The sequence below is a fragment of the Dromiciops gliroides genome, chromosome 2 (genome assembly GCF_019393635.1).
Source record: "Dromiciops gliroides isolate mDroGli1 chromosome 2, mDroGli1.pri, whole genome shotgun sequence".
In the NCBI taxonomy this organism is placed as follows: Eukaryota; Metazoa; Chordata; class Mammalia; order Microbiotheria; family Microbiotheriidae; genus Dromiciops; species Dromiciops gliroides.
This window is the reverse complement of record NC_057862.1, coordinates 238,458,889-238,475,573: the sequence shown is the minus strand read 5'-3', so window position 1 is coordinate 238,475,573 and position 16,685 is coordinate 238,458,889. Positions and strand designations below refer to the sequence as shown.

General features: G+C 41.1%; 1 protein-coding gene across 1 annotated transcript in view; it reads right to left on the bottom strand.

Moving 5' to 3' along the window:
- HEATR4 (HEAT repeat containing 4) overlaps positions 1-16,685 on the bottom strand; it is a 100,753-nt gene that overhangs the window by 45,164 nt on the left and 38,904 nt on the right. The window contains exons 6-10 of the mRNA XM_043989525.1: positions 13,402-13,584; positions 11,609-11,769; positions 5,675-5,782; positions 3,385-3,503; positions 1,937-2,117 (exon numbers count right to left, since the gene is read on the bottom strand). Coding sequence (XP_043845460.1) covers positions 1,937-2,117; positions 3,385-3,503; positions 5,675-5,782; positions 11,609-11,769; positions 13,402-13,584 — 752 coding nt within the window. The remainder of the gene's footprint in view (positions 1-1,936; positions 2,118-3,384; positions 3,504-5,674; positions 5,783-11,608; positions 11,770-13,401; positions 13,585-16,685) is intronic.

The following is a 16,685-nucleotide window of genomic DNA, read 5'->3' as shown; positions in this document are numbered from 1 at the left end:
AATCTTTAGTCACAGATCTAGTACATGTTAGAGGCAGGATGTGAACACATGTTCTTCCTAACTCCAAGGCTAGCCTTTTAATTATTCTCCTATGCTGTCTCTGAAGGGGCTATGACCCTTGACTAAATAAAGTCCTTCTCTTGACTTCAGTGCCTTCTAGATTAATGCCCACTGGAGCATAATGTCTTCTTCCTAGAATAAACTTGTTTCTGTTTGCTCACTTGGGTTGAATTCTTCTCACCCCAGAACAGTTTTGCTCACCCTGGACATGGATGGAATTTTTCCACATATGTGATTCAGGCTTCCCTCCACCCCAAAAAAACACTCCCCCCAAAACCCCCTAGAAAATATATCAAATCACTTTTCACTTTATCTCTCCCTTTACATTCTTCAGTATTAGGTTGTCATCAAAGTTGCAACCAGAGGAAGGTGGATGAGGTTTTGTCAAGAGATGGAAAATTTCAAGGATCTCTTGGAAGAATTTAGGGTTCTCTTCAGAAGAAGAGGGGAGAGCAGCCTGGTGAGGGTGGAGGGCTATTATAGGGCAGTGTAGGTGACAGCAGCAGCAGGAACTAAGTGTGGGTGAGTCCCAGAAGTTCTATTCAGTGAGATGAAAATTCTGCCCTGGCTTGTGGCTGGCAATGGAGACCTAGTCCCAGTCCAATGAGGTAGTCCTTCAGTGTCAACAGCAGTAGAATTTGAGGGTCACCATGAACTGGCCAAAGAATGGGAACAGCATGGCTGCTGGCCACTACTGGAACTAGCATTAAGTTTTAGAGTGTGATCTGTCCCTCTATACTCCCTCCCTCCCATACCTCCTCTAAAGGGAAATGAGACTCTGAGGGCATGAGGGTTTGGCGAGTCACCCAAATAATGCTCAGTATATCAAATTTTGGCCCTCACAAGGGGATGGGGGAGCAGCAAGAAGGGGTACAAAGAATGTGCTAGAGTGAGCTCCAAGTGACTCAGCTCACAAGCAACCAATTGTTAAACTGCCAGGGTGAGCGTTTGTTCTTTGTTCTTTGTTCTTTGTTCTCAAAGAGGACAGTGACATCAGGGTAATGTCATGACTTGCACTGAATTGGATTTAATGAGGGAGGGCTATACAAAGTCACCAACCTCACTTTCTCCTCCAGAGTCATCTGGGTCTGGTAGCAAGATACATATCAGGACGACTGGAGTTGGGGGTAGACAGATATTGAGTTATTCAATAAGCTTTTATTTAGCACTATAACCCAGGTCTCTGTGCTAAGCACTAGGGATGCAAAAAGCGGGGGGGGGGGGGAGGAAGGGGGGGGGAATTGTCTCCCCAGAAGCTGTCTTGGCAGTATCCTGGGATCTCTGTGGGTCTTTATTCCTTGAAAGAAAGGTGTCAATATTCACCACCACATCCACTTGGGAGTGCAGCCATAAAAATTCCCAATTATAGATCTGGTAATGACAATCTCTCCAAATGGCAAGGTAAAGGTATAGTTATAGAATCAGATGACCCGAGTAAAACTTAGGTTTGGCCCAAAACCAAATGTCATCTCAGATACATATTCAACTATTTACCTTCCACACTTTCTATTTGTAGTTTTGATGTCTTATATTTGTATAACACTTTATAGTTTGCATAACACTTTCATAATTGTTATCTCTTTTGGAACCTCTGAAGAAAACTGTGAGATAGGTTGGGGAATATATTATGATTCCTATTTTAAATGTGAGGTTTTTGTGATTGGCTTAAGGTCTTATAGAAAGTCAGCGGTAGAGAGAGAGTGGGAACCCTCAGGGATTCTCACTTCTGGTCCAGTGTTCTGATCTTTACCCTTGGGCCCCATAGGACTTTTACACAGTGTTTCCTTCCCCCTCCCCCCAAAAAAATGTGGAAGAAAAGCCCATGGCAAATAAACCTTTAACAGTTTAGTGAATTGTCTGCTTGAACTCAACTCACCATCTTATCTTTTATTCTGAGTGCACCAGCTGCAAGGCAGGCTTCCCTCCTCACAGCCACAAAATCATCGGAGAAGCAGTTAAGGAAGTCAGGAAGCAACTTGGCAGTCATGAGCTTCAGCCAGCCAATCAGGGAAAGGGCATCTACCCGTTCCCTGGAGTTTCCTTGACCCAGCATGGTTCTGTTGGACATAAGAATCCAGTTACTCCACTGCCTAAAAACTTCCAATGGCTTCATGTTTGCAGTACTGGCCCAAATTCCTGGCTAATTCTGGCTGACCACATTTATACTTTAGTGGCCAATAAGTCAAGTCATCTTTCCCAAAGTGCCCTTCAGCTCAGGGTCATAGATGGCTAAATAGAAGTAGTCAGGGCTTTTGTCATCCCCAAAAGACCCAGAACCTAAGTTATTAGGCATAATTAGTAGAATCACACAGAGAAGTTCTGCGAATGCTCAATGGAACCCTCCATTGCATTCAAGTTAGCATTCAAGGCTCTTCCCATTCTCACCCCTTATATCCAACCTGATTTCCCACTGAAAGAAAGTAATATTTCTCCCTTATACTAATGATCAACTATTAAATTAGGGCCAGGATTTCATCAGAAATAGGTTGTCTCTGGGGGCAGCTAGGTAGTGCAGTGGATAGAGCACCTGCCTTGGATTCAGGAGTATCTGAGTTCAAATCCGACCTCAGAACATTGACACTTACCAGCTGTGTGACCCTGGGCAAGTCACTTAACCCCAATTGCCTCACTAAAAAAAAAAAGAAAAAGAAAAAGAAATAGGTTGTCTCTGAAGGACATTGCTGATGATAAGATTGGATTAACTTTTTCCTCAATCTTGTTCAGACCCCACCCAAATAGGACACCATTGTGTCCTATTCAGGCTTGGGTTGGGGTTGAACTTTGTCCAGATTGCCTAAAACTATGTGACTCTGGACAAGTCACTTAACTCCAATTGCCAATTGGGGCCATCTCCAGTTGTCCTGATATATATTGATATATATACATACACACACACACACACACACACACACACACACACACACACATATATATACACATATATATATATATATACACACACATATATATATATACACACACACACACACACACATATATATATATATATACATATATATAATTGGGGGGAAAATATTATGGGTTTTTTTCCTTTGTTTTTTTGGTGAGGCAATTGGGGTTAAGTGACTTGCCCAAGGTCACACAGCTAGTGAGTGTCAAGTGTCTGAGGCTGAATTTGAACTCAGGTCCTCCTGACTCCAGGGCCAGTGCTCTATCCACTGCGCCATCTAGCTGCCCCCAAAATATTATGTTTTAAAAGGTGTGTTGCATACATTCCATGCCCTCCTCCTACAGCCAGTTGGCAAACGTTTGTCCTTGTTTAAACCACAACTTCTTTCTGACCATCCTATAGACATATCCTACCTGATCTTGTCATGCACCTCTTTCCCCAGCTTCATCTGCCCAAGGGTTTGGGCAGCTGCCTGGCGTACACCCCAATTCCAATCATTCCACATCAGTTGGATCAACTTATGTTTCAGATCCTACAAAGCCAAAATATCCCCCATGATCAAAGCAATTTGCTTGTATACCTAAGACACAATGCTAATAGGGTGTGACGTGATTAGATTTTGTACTATATAAAGGAAAAAAGGAGATTATTCTGGTAAAATATCACCCTTCTTTCTAATTACATGACAATAAGTACTTATCTTTGAAGCATCTGTTTTTCAACTCTTGCCCCTCAAGTTGTGCCATATTTGTAGGTAGTCAATTATATTCATTTAATCACCAACCGGTGAAAATATGAATAAAATGACACCTGAATTATCTTTTCCAGTTGTTGTTTGGTCATTTTTCAACCCCTTTTGGGGTGAAGACTACTTATTGAGGATGTGGGGAAGGTATTCTTGCTTAGGTATGGGTTGCACAAGAAGGCCTCCATGGTCCTTCACCACTCTTAAAATTCCATGGTTCTAGGGCAGCTAGGTGGCACAGTGGTTAAAGCACCAGCCCTGGATTCTGGAGTATCTGAGTTCAAATCCGGCCTCAGACACTTGACACTTACTAGCTGTGTGACCCTGGGCAAGTCACTTAACCCCCATTGCCTAAAAACAAACAAACAAACAAACATAAAAAAAGAAAAAGAAAAAAATTCCATGGTTCCTCACTGAACATCTGGGTCCTAGTCATTCAATGGTATTTGTACCCCCATGTCCAGACAGTGGGGTTTGAGAACGGATTGAAAGAACAGTCAAGTGTTTAGGGCCATGAGAATGACAGGTATACTTTCAGGTCCGTCTTGTGGTATTCAGAGTAGGTGAGAATAAGATAATCTGATTGGGCATACTTGTAGCAAAACCATTTAGAAAACAGAAGATATTCCATAGGTAAAGGCAGGTTGATGAAATACATTTTGGAGAACGGGAAGGCTAAGAAAGAATGGAGCAACTTCATGGTTCTAGGAAGGTTTGTTACCTAGGGCAGATAGGAATGGTAGTTAGGGTTCAGTCTTGTTACTTCCCCATTTAGAATACCCTCTGTATATTTATCTAGATTCAGTACAGTCCAAGTCCTCAGTAATCTTTCTTCTGCAATTATACATATAGTAAGGACTATGTAGCTTGGCACATAATTGTTTTATCTCATCAACTAGGCTATAAGCTTCTCTAGGGGAGGGGTTAGTATCTTTTTTGTTGTGGTGTTTTAAAATTCTATTTTATTTTATTTTCAATTTATTTTTCTGTTTGCTTTGTTTTTGCAGGGCAGTGAGGGTTAAATGACTTGCTCAAGGTCATACAGCTAGTAAGTGTCAAGCATCTGAGGCTGGATTTGAACTCAGGTCTTCCTGAATCCAGGGCTGGTGCTGTATCTGCTGTGCAACCTAGCTGCCCCTACCCCTTTGTTTTCAATTTAGAATTCTCTCCTCTTTACCCTCTCCCCAACCCATTAACAAGGCAAGAAAAACAAAACCCATTACAAATATCTATAATCATGAAAAATAAATTTCACATTAGCTGAATGACACCCTGTCTGATTTCTATGTGTTATAGCAAAAGTGGAATCCACTCTTGTCTCTAAAGGCATGTGTAATTTTTGCTAAAACAAGGCTCACGTGTGAAACATAAAAACCAACCCTTCTTTCCCTCCTCCCTCCCCCCTTCCCCAACACTAGGAAACATCTCCCATACTTGTTTACACCAGAACGACCATGCCAAGGCCTTCCAACATCCACCACTGGACATTGATTAGACGTGCAATACATAAATATTGATTTTGATCAAGGAGCTCATAATCAGGTAGTAGGACAGTTAGTCAGGGTCACAGAAGTGCATGGAAGCATTTGGAGATGATTTTTATTTGAGGGGTAAGTGTGCTTTGAGTCTCTATACCTGGCCCATACCTGATGCACATCTCGGGGGTGAGGGTACGGGTAGCTACGGGTAGCATTTGGCTGGCACCTGATTAGGCTGGCAGGAGACTTCTCACTGAAGCTAGCTCTGCTTCTTACTAATGCATCATGATATGGCTGCTCTCTTTTAGTTTTGATTTTGGTAACCTTAGAGATAGGAACCACTGGTACAGGGATAGAGAGATCTGTTTGGAAAGCAAGGCAGAGTGGAAGTGGGGAATTTGACAGCAGCAAATAGCCACAAGTGTTGCCCAGCTCATTTATGCTGCAACTTGGATTTAGTGGGGCAAGAAAAGGGTTTACCTGGTTGACACTCCTTCCACTGATCCGGGAAAGAGCTCGGCAGGCCACGATCCGGTCTTCCCACTGGCAGCTGTTCAGCTCCACAGCAAGTAAAGTATGTATCAGGCTCTGGGGAGATGGAAGACATCATTTAGTGGTTTCTTTGGATCCCTAGTGGTGATGGAACCTTGAAAGACCCACCGTAATGTGGAGTTCAGTATTGGGATCATAAAAAAATGGGATGTCTATCTCCTAGCAGAAGAAAGGTGGGATAGATGCTTCTCCATCACAGTCAGCCAACTTGGATTCCATTAAACCTGGAGAGGACAAAAGAGGGGCCTAGTTCACCCAATTTTAACAGACAACTCCCAGGCTGCTCTTGGACCCTAATTCAGTACTCATTTCCCCATTTTCTCTTCTCATATTGAGTAATCTATAACTTGCCCTATGTAGTTTCATGCCTATTATGTCACCCATATTTTCTAAGTTACCATTTCTTGTATGTCTAAGTTGATGATGGCTTAGATGTAAATGCCTTGTCTACAACCTCTAAAATCCAGAAGCCCAGGTGATGTGGTGGTGAAGTAATTTGAGGAAGTATTCTTAGGGACTGAATAGCTACTGATCTTTTCATCATAGTCTATCTCTCTCTCTAGGCACATATAAATTGACTTCTGGGCAACATGTAGCATGGGCACAGAACATATACACAGAGGTATTATTATGGTGGATAGTGGATTTAAAGGTTTGCAAACCTTAAAGAACTATATAAGTGCCTATTTATCATTATCACCATCCTCCTCCTCCTCCTTCTCCTCCTCCTCAGTCTACAGTAACCCAACTTCATTCCCTGAGCTTTCTAATGCACTCCTATAGAGCTCAAGCAATGTTTATAGAACAATACAAAGGTGTGCTGGTAAATGTTTAACAACATGGCTCCCAGGTGCACCCACACATGCACACATGTACACACACTTTCAGTAATCTGCATTATTTTATTTTAATAATTTAAACACTGTTTAAAAACATTTAAAAATAATTAAAATAATCATGTCAACATCTGCATTGTTTTATTTCTAGATTATAAAATTTATTTATTTATTTTTTTGTTTTTTGTGGGGCAATGACTTGCCCAAGGTCACACAGCTAGTAAGTGTCAAGTGTCTGAGGCCAGATTTGAACTCAGGAACTCCCGAATCCAGGGCCGGTGCTTTATCCACTGCGCCACCTAGCTGCCCCATTTATTTATTTTTAGTGTTCTTTTTAGAAAACATTTTTTAGTTCCAGATTCTTTCCCTCCTCTAGTCCCCTCCCCCACCCACTGAGAAGGCAAGCAATATGTTAATCTGTATTATTAACACTTCCTTCAATCTGGACAATCAACAAAACACAAAATCAAACCCTGTTTTGTAGTGATTGAAGGTTTTTGTTTTTTGTGTGTGTTTTTTTTTTTTTTGCAAGGCATTGGGGGTTAAGTGACTTGCCCAGGGTCACACAGCTAGTAAGTGTCAAAAGTGTCTGAGGCCAGATGTGAACTCAGGTCCTCTTGAATCCAGGGCTGGCGCTTTATCCATTGCACCACCTAGCTGTACCCTTAATTTCGTTTTCTGAGGTGCGAATGTTCACTTCTAAATATACAGAACTTTAGTGATACCAACAATATCATTGCTTAGTATATTCCCGGTGAGAGAACCCATGTAGACACAGGAGGGCCACACCCAGAAGCCCTGCTGGATGTGCCATAAACCTCACCTGGCTCCTCTTTACTGTGTCCTCACACACAACTCTGCATCTCACAGAACCTCAAGGCTGTTCTCTAGGAAATACACCAGCTTTGGTTCTACTGCCTTTGAGTATAACAGCTACAGCATCCCTGGGTAGAAGGGCTGAGGCACCCAGTCAGCCTTCCACCAGATGCAATCACTAGCCAAGTCCTAGTAGAAACTTTTTAGAAAAGTCCTCTGAAGACTGTTGCTTGTCCCACTTGAATTATCTCCTACCCCCATGCTCCTCTACACTTTTCCTTCCCTACTATACTGATACTCCTAGAGATAAGACTATGTGTGTGGTAGAATCCACCTTGCAGCCACAGTTCCCCTACCTTGAAACAGCTTACCAAAATTCATATGGCAACTGCAGCTGCTTCTTTTTACTTCAGCTGCAGTAATTTTTTCCCCAAAACACCTGCAGTCTTCATCCATACTATGAGACCACTTCCTGCCTTGGCAGGACGTTGAAAATATTTTTCCCCCTCATGATCAGGCTCACTCTTGTGCTCTGCTGAATAACATCCTTAATTCAAGTGTATTTCAGAGCCTTTGCTTCTGAGATCTGTTTGCTTCTTCAAATTAATAGTTATAGCATCTCAGAGTAGTAAGAAACACTAGATACGATCCAATTTAAAAATACACCTGGAACAGTAACCACCCTTTCTTTCCTAAATATTCCAGTCCAAAGTTGCTTCTGGGCACCACAAGAAGGATGGGGGCAATTGTTTTTGGTGTCATTCACCTTCTCCCTAAACCTTTACTGAGTTACTTAATGACAGTGTTAACAACACAGTCATACAGTTCAAGGGAAAAAAACCAGGATTGGATCCAAGGTCTCCTAAATCCTAGTTCAATATTCTTTCTACCTCTGCTAATTATTTTGATGGAAAAGATGGAGATTAATGTTTGGTACTGCTAAACCTCCTTCCTTTACATTTTTCTTTAGTTCTTTTGATGTTCTTGACTTTTTGTTCTTGTTTCTTGTTATTTTTCCTAATTCAATAATTTTTTTTGATAATTTAATTGGGATGGCATTTAATATATAAATTAGTTTAGGTAAAGTCGCCATTTTTATCATATTGGCCCTGCCTACCCATGAACAATCAGTATTTCTCCACTGATTTAAATCTGATTTTATTTGTATAAAAAGTTTTTTTTTTATAATTTTATTTATATAGTTCCTGTGTTTGTTTTTGCAGGTGTGTTCCCAGGCATTTTATGCTGTCTAGAGATTAATGGAATAATTGACAGCATATTTATGTGGCTTCAGAGTTGTTTGAATGATTGGACCTCCAAAGAAGTCATTAATGGTTCAATGTCTGCTTAGAAGGACATCATCAATAGAGTGTCCTAGGGATCTGTAATTGACTTTTTTTTGCTATGGTTATAGGGGTTATATGGCTTTAGTACTGCCTTCCTTAAGCCTATACAAACATGACTTATCACTTAGTTCATTATTTAGGAAGGGAATTTAATTAAGTAGGTACAATATCTGTGCTACCTACAAGCCCAGACTTTGTTAGTTACTATATCCTAAGCATGCGTGAGCTATTCCTTTTTCCAAAGGCTTCAGTATCCCTGCTAATAACCTGTTAGTTATTACTAACAAGGTTGCTTCCCTATTGCCTAGCCGATGAGGTAGCAACAGGCTAAAACAGTTTTGATTGGCCCGTTGATGGCTAGGTCTCAATTTTATCTAGAAAATGAAATTGAATATTGCTCAAAATATTAAAATATGAAACTTGTGGGGCAGCTAAGTGGCACAGTGGATAAAGCACTGGCCCTGGATTCAGGAGTACCTGAGTTCAAATCCGGCCTCAGACACACTTACTAGCTGTGTGACCCTGGGAAAGTCACTTAACCCCCATTGCCCCACAAAAAAAAAAAGAAACTTGCAATCTATACTTAGCTCAGAGCTCCCATTCCATCTGTGGGTTCATTCACTTCTTACTACATTAATATATTTCAAGACTTAGCATTCTGTGATCAAATAGCTAATTGTACATATAAGAGAAAAAGTAAAAAGATAATTAGACCAAATGTTCCTGTAGGGAGATATTTATCTCCAACAATATCCCAGTTTTCTTCCTGGATGCCTCTCAGATCTTTTGGTGCAGTGATAGAATCCCAACTACAAATACATGAAGATTGTGAAAAGAAATTTTAGAAGGAATATGCCCTACTTATCTCAAACTTGACTACAAGGGGAATTGATTTTCCTGGCTTGACAAGGTTAGAGCAAAGAAGATAGGGAGTGAAAAAAGACGGTTACAATGTAGATAGCATCCTGTTATATTATCATGTAACTTCTACTCCATTGCAAATGAGAGTTCAACAAGACACCCAAAAGGAGTTATGGGAAAGACAATCTCCCTCTCATATAATAGGTCAATCAGATGTTGCTCTACTAGTCTCTTTCCATCTCTGTAAATCAACTTCCCAGGCCCAGGATAGACCAAGAATTCAAAGGGTAAGGTAAAGTTGTCCTTGGCTATAGCTATTTGATATTTGTGTGTGTGTGTGGGGGGGGTTGATCAATACCTTGGATAAATGCACAGATGGCATGTTTATCAAACTTGCTGATGGCATAAAGTTGGGAAGGATACTTTAAGATCTTGACATGAAATGGGCCAAATATAGTTAATAGGAATGAATATAGTAAATATAAAAACCAAGTCTTTTACTTAGATTAAAAAAATCAACTCTATGGAATATAAAGCAAAAAATATAACTAGATAGACATTAATCTGAAAAAAAGATGGGTTTTGGTGGTCTATGAACTAAATATGAGTCAACAGTGGGTTATAGTGGTCAAAAAAGCTAATATAATATTAAGCAGCATTAGGAGAGGCATAATAAAAAAGAATAACTTTCAAGTATCATATTCAGTTGAGGTCACCACATTTTAAGAAAAACATTGATGATCTGGAAACTGTCCACAGAAAGACAACCAGCATGGTTAAATGTCTCAAATTCTTGCCTTAGGAGAATTGATTGAAATAACCTAGGGTGTTTAGTCTTTTTTTTTTTTTTTAGTGAGGCAATTGGGGTTAAGTGACTTTCCCAGGGTCACACAGCTAGTAAGTGTTAAGTGTCTGAGGCCGGATTTGAACTCAGGTACTCCCGACTCCAGGGCCGGTGCTCTATCCACTGCGCCATCTAGCTGCCCCTGGGTGTTTAGTCTTGAGAAGATTCAGGGGCCCTTGACTGATGACTTCAAATATTGGAAGCACCATTAAGTGGAAGAGGAGATTATCTTTGTTTTTCTTGGCCCCAGAAAGCAGAACTAGGATAAAGAAGCAGATGTTTCCAAGAGGCAAGTTTAGAGTCAATGTAAGGGAAAACTTCCTTAACAATTAGAGTTTTACAAATGTACAATGGGTTCTCTCTGCCGTTAACTGGGTTCCTTCTCATTGGAGGTCTTCAAGTAAAGGCTAGATGACTACTTGTTGGGAATATTGTTGAAGGGATTCTCATTCGGGAATGGGTCTGAACTAAATGAAACTTTGAGTTTCCATCTATACCTGAGATTCTGTGAACTCTTCAGAATCCTGCCTACTGTTGTTACCTGTAGCTTAGGTCTTTTGCTTGACTTCCTGGTATTCGCTAGCAGTAATTCCAGGCAGTTACCAGTTCACAAAGCTGCCATTAACAATTAAGCGTGTGACAAATTTTTATGTTTTTGAAGACTATGAATGGCCCTTTTCAGTGGTGAAGAATTAGTATAGATAGACTGGGGAGTCCACCTCTATGAAGGCAACTTGATAGGAAAATGTACAATCCCATCATAATATGACTTGTTGTTTGTCCTTTCATTCTCAAAGAGGACCATGACATCAGGGTCATGTCATGACTTGCAATGAAATGGATTTAAGTGAAGGAGGGCTATGTGCAGGGTCACCAACCTCCTCCAGAGCCATCTGGGTCCAGTGACAAAATATATATCAGGATGACTGGAGATGTCCCTGGATGTTTAAGGCAACTAGGGTTAGGTGACTTGTCTAGGGTCACACAGCTATTAAGTGTCTGAGGTGAGATTTGAACTCAGGTCTTCCCAACTTCAGGGCCAGTGATCTATCCACTGTACCACCTCACTGCCCCCCCCCCATAATTTGACTCTAAGAGTAGCAACAGATTCAATTCTTGTTTTGGTCTCTCTCTATATGCCTCTAGAATGGACACTTACTGTCTTGTCACTGAGATGACTCAGTAGGAGACAAGTTCGTTCCTCTGTTTCCTTGTCCTTTCTGCAAAATAGTTGGTAGAGGATTCTCTTCACCACAGCAAAAGAAGCAATCCCGTCCAGAGCAAGGCACTGGGCTGCTGCCCAACTGTCAGCATCATTACCTGACAAGATGGAATTGGATAAAGAGTAGGAGAAAGATCACGGAGCAGTTAGAACTGATTTCTAGATTGCTTCTAGGGAGGACAGTCCAAGGACTATCCCTCTGGCAGGGTGACAGCTTAAAGTCTGTCCTTCAACTCTCTGAACCTCTAAACCATGCCCTTGGGTGGTCTCATTTTAGATGGGCCACCCAGGTAACTTAGCTGGGGATTAGAAGGGATAAGTCCTCCTTAAAAGCATTGTCATAGCTTGAATAAGCAACTGTTATTAAGGGCTTCTAAAGAGAGTTCACACCCTAGGCCTCTGTATCTTTCCCCATCCCAAATGTTTGATCCAGTAAACATGGCAATGGTATATAATGTCCCTCATATGGTAGATGATCAATAAATGCTTCAGTGATTGATTCCATAGGAATTTTCCTTAAAGGACAAAAGTTATTGGTGGAGGGAGTATAGGAAATAGTGATGGTAGAATAGATCCCTGCAAAAAAATGGAAAAATGCATCCCTGGGACAATCCCAGTGGAGGCCCTTTTGTCTCCTCAGTGACTGTCCACCACCCTTTCTGAAATCATGGTCCTCAAGAATAGAGAGGAATAGGGGCAGCTAGGTGGTGCAGTGGATAAAGCACTGGCTTTGGATTCAGGAGTTTCTGAGTTCAAATCTAGCCTTAGACACTTGACACTTACTACCTGTGTGACCCTGGGCAAGTCACTAACCCTCATTGCCCTGCAAAAAAAAAAAAGAGAGAGGAATAGCTTTCTGATAATGCCCTATGAATGAAGGCAGCTGTTTTCTCAAAGTTCCTTGAAGAGGCCTGATTTTCAGGCTTCAACTTCTACTCTAGGTTCTAGAATAGCTCCATTCTTTAGTGGTCCAACAGTGTTTGACCTCTATGACTCTTACCTGAGCTCTATCTTTCCACAGATAACATGGCTTGATTTTTGAGGGTATGAAGAAATTGTCTTTTATTTCCACATAATAATCTTGTCATGCTCTGCTCAATTGTGATTTTTCTTTTCTTTTAAAAAATAAGAGGTAGGGGGGCAGCTAGGTGGCTCAGTGGATAAAGCACTAGCCTTGGATTCAGGAGGACCTGAGTTCAAATCCAGCCTCAGACACTTGACACTAGCTGTGTGACCTTGGGCAAGTTGCCCCACAAAAATAAAAAAAAATTTGAAAAAAAATGAAGAGGTAGGGGGCAACTAGATGGCATAGTGGATAAAGCACCAGCCCTGGATTCAGGAGGTCCTGAGTTCAAATCCAGCCTCAGACACTTGACACTTACTAGCTGTGTGACTCTGAGCAAATCACTTAACCCTCATGGCCCCACAAAAAAAAATGTTTTTTTAAATGAAGAGGCTCCTATTTAATCACTCTAGCCTGCAAGAAGCCTATCTGGACCATGAGACAATAGCCCAGACACTATCTGAGAGTAACATATCAGAATTGTAGGCATGATAGAGAGGAAGGAACAATAACTCCTGGAGTGCTCTCTATAAACTTAAACCTCTAGCTTGAGGCAAATTTTCCAAAGGGTGATGATGGAGAGTAAAGGATTAGAAAAGGCTGATAGAAGGCAGCCCTTCAATATCCCCAGGTTCAGAGGAAAAGTGATGGGATGTTAGCCCCTCACCCATTGCCAGGGCATTCTGCATGATTTCCTGGGCTTGGCTGTCATGCGCTTGAATGGTGTAGTGACACACAGCAGCTGCCATGCGTACACTGGCATTCTTATCTGTTAGAGCTTCCTTGAGCACAGGCTGTAGTTCCTGTGGTATCTCCTCGACAGGCTGAACTTGGACAGTCTCTTCATTGTCTGTTATCACAAGAGAGGGAGGTCAGAAGGCTTCCTTTGCATACCGTTCTTCATCACATATCAGAGATAAAATGAAAAGTTTCCTCCCAGGGTGAAGCAGATTAAAAAGTAATTTGGAAAATGTTTAACAAAATAAAATCTAAAATACAATAAAGCGGATAATGTTAACTTATGGTTTTCTAAGTCGACATACTGCCCATAAGTAACCTTTGCTATTTGAGTTTGACCCCACTGCTGTAGAGCATGCAATGTTGGTTCTGATGCATGACCTTGGCAGTTGTGTGCTGATTAAAACACAGTTTTAAATTTAATCTTCATTACTAACATTTGCTCCTTCACTTTAAGTATCAAAGTATTCACTTTAAGTATTAAAGTATTCACTTTCATCAACAAAACAATAAGTCAAGCTTTGATTGGTAGCTTGCCTATTTCCAAGGTGTGAATGCTCACATTGAAAATTTAGCAGTCCAGCACACCCCTGAACCTTGGGCAAGTCACCTTCATTTCTCTTTTGGATTCTCATCTGTAAAATGAAAGCTCTGAGCATGATAACCTCCAAGTCTCTTCCATCTTTAACTTTCCCTTTAAGTCCAGTGAAGGTGTTTTATGTCCACTTATTCAACAAATATTTATTGGGCACCTGTTTAAATAGTATGAATAGTGAAGAGGGCAGGACAAAAGCATGTCTCTGGATAGTCATGAGAGTAGAGAAAGGACGAAGTAAGAAAGGACCTAAAGTCAAAGGCCTTCTAGCAGATAATAGCTAAATGTAGAGCGATTGTTAAGACTCTGTTGATGATCAACTACCTGACCAAGGGGATTCAGAAACAAGAAAAGGCAGAGAAAAAAGATGGGAAATCCTCCTTTCAAAAGGAACTATGGAAACAGAACCCGTAGGATGCAGTTTGCCATAAAGGTTAATAGCAAGGGCCATGAGGAACTGAGAATTTCAGTTTTGAGTAGGCTGTGGAGGATAGGAAAATATTTTAGAGGCTGCAGAGGTTGTACTATGTTTATGTTATTTCCAGGGACAATTAACAGCTATGTATGTATGAATGCAGGTTGTTCTCCCTACTAAAGGAGGAGGAGGAAGAGGAAAGGCTAGAGGAATCGGGGGTTCTCAGGGAAAATTAGCATTTTTTTCCTCTTGAAATTCTTTAATGTGCTTTGTATTTGCTTATGTCTATTTTGTATCCCCACATCCCCAGTAGAATGTAAGCTTCTTGAGGTCAGAGCCTGTTCTTCTGTGTCTTTATATCTACAGTTCTTAGCAAAGTGTCTAGTATGGTAGTAAGAAGTAAATAAGTATTTGTTGAATTAAAGCAATGTTTTATTTATTCATTTGTTTATTCATTTATCAATCTTTCTATCTATCTGTTTATTTGTTTGTTTGTTTATTTATTTATTTTTGTAGGGGCAATGAAGGTTAAGTGACTTGCCTAGGGTCGCACAGCTAGTAAGTGTCAAGTGTCTGAGGCAGATTTGAACTCAGGTCCTCTTGAATCCAGGGCTGGTGCTTTATCCACTGTGCCACCTAGGTGCCCCTAAAGTAATGTTATAAGAGGAAAATAAAGGGAGAGAAAAGACTATGAAACCACAGAGGGAAATTCTATCCTATGTCAGGAGATTGGAGGGCAGAAGAATGGGAAGAAAAACCACTGGAGCTAGATAATAAGCATTTATAGTGCTTTAAGGTTTTCCAAGTACTTTATAAGTATTATCCTTACAACATTCCCAGGTGGAATAGATAGCATCGTCGTCATCGTAGTCATCGTCGTCGTTATTTTATAGATGAGGAAACTGAGGTTGAGAGAGGTTAAGTGACTTTCCTAAGGTCACATAGCAAGTGAATGTTTAAGGCTGAATTTGAACTCAGATCTTCCTAACTCTGGGTCCAGTGCCCTGACCATTGTGCCACCTAGCTGTCTTATTTAATGATATTGAAGGTCTTCCTATGGTAGGCAGGACCAAATCCTCTTAGGAAGAAATCTCTTGTCTGTGATATTGAGGATTTATTGGTACATCCAGGAGGGAAAGAACATTTAATATTTGTGATAAGGAGTTACTTTCTTAGTTGGTAGTTGCCTACTGAGGCAGCCATATTCAGGCATATGTCACATGACCTGACATAAACATCATTGGAAGGCATGTTGTCTTCCTCAACAGGCCAAGTCAACAAGCATTTATTTAGCTGTTGCTATGTTCCAGGTACTGCGTTAAGCACTGGGGCAAAATTAGTCTCTGTCCTTAAGGAGTTCACAATCTAGCGGGAGACACAACCTTCAAACAACCATGTGCAAATAAAACAGATACAGGATAAATCAGAGATAGTCTAGAGGGAAGGAGCCAGTACTAAGGGACACGGGGACAGGCTTCTTTTTGTTTGTTTTTTTGTTTTTTGTTTTTGTTTTTGTTTTTTAGTGAGGCAATTGGGGTTAAGTGACTTGCCCAGGGTCACACAGCTAGTAAGTGTTAAGTGTCTGAGGCCAGATTTGAACTCAGGTACTCCTGACTCCAGGGCTGGTGCTCCATCCATTGCGCCACCTAGCTGCCCCCTACGGGGACAGGCTTCTTGCAAAAGGTGAGATTTGGGCTAAGACCTAAAGGAAGCCCAAGAGATCAGGAGGCAGAGCTGAGAAGGGAGAGAATTCCAGGTATGGGGGACAGCCAATGAAAATGCATAGTCTGGGGATGGGGTGTCTCGTGTGAAGGACAGTGTCACTGGATTGTAGAAGACAGCAAGGTGTAGGAAGGAGCCAGGTTATGAAGGACTTTAAAAGCCAAAAAGAGAATTTTATATTTGATCCTGGAGGCAATAAAGAGCCACTGGAGGTTACTGAAGTGTGTGTGTGTGTGTGTGTGTGTGGGGGTGATTTGGTCAAATCTATACTTTAGAAAGATCAATTTGGGGCAGCTAGGTGGTGCAGTGGATAAAGCACCAGGCCTGGATTCAGGAGGACCTGAGTTCAAATCTAGCCTCAGACACTTGACACTTAACTAGCTGTGTGACCCTGGCCAAGTCACTTAACCCCCATTGCCCCACAAAAAAAAAGAAAGAAAGAAAGAAAGAAAGAAAGAAAGATCAATTTGACAGCTAAGTA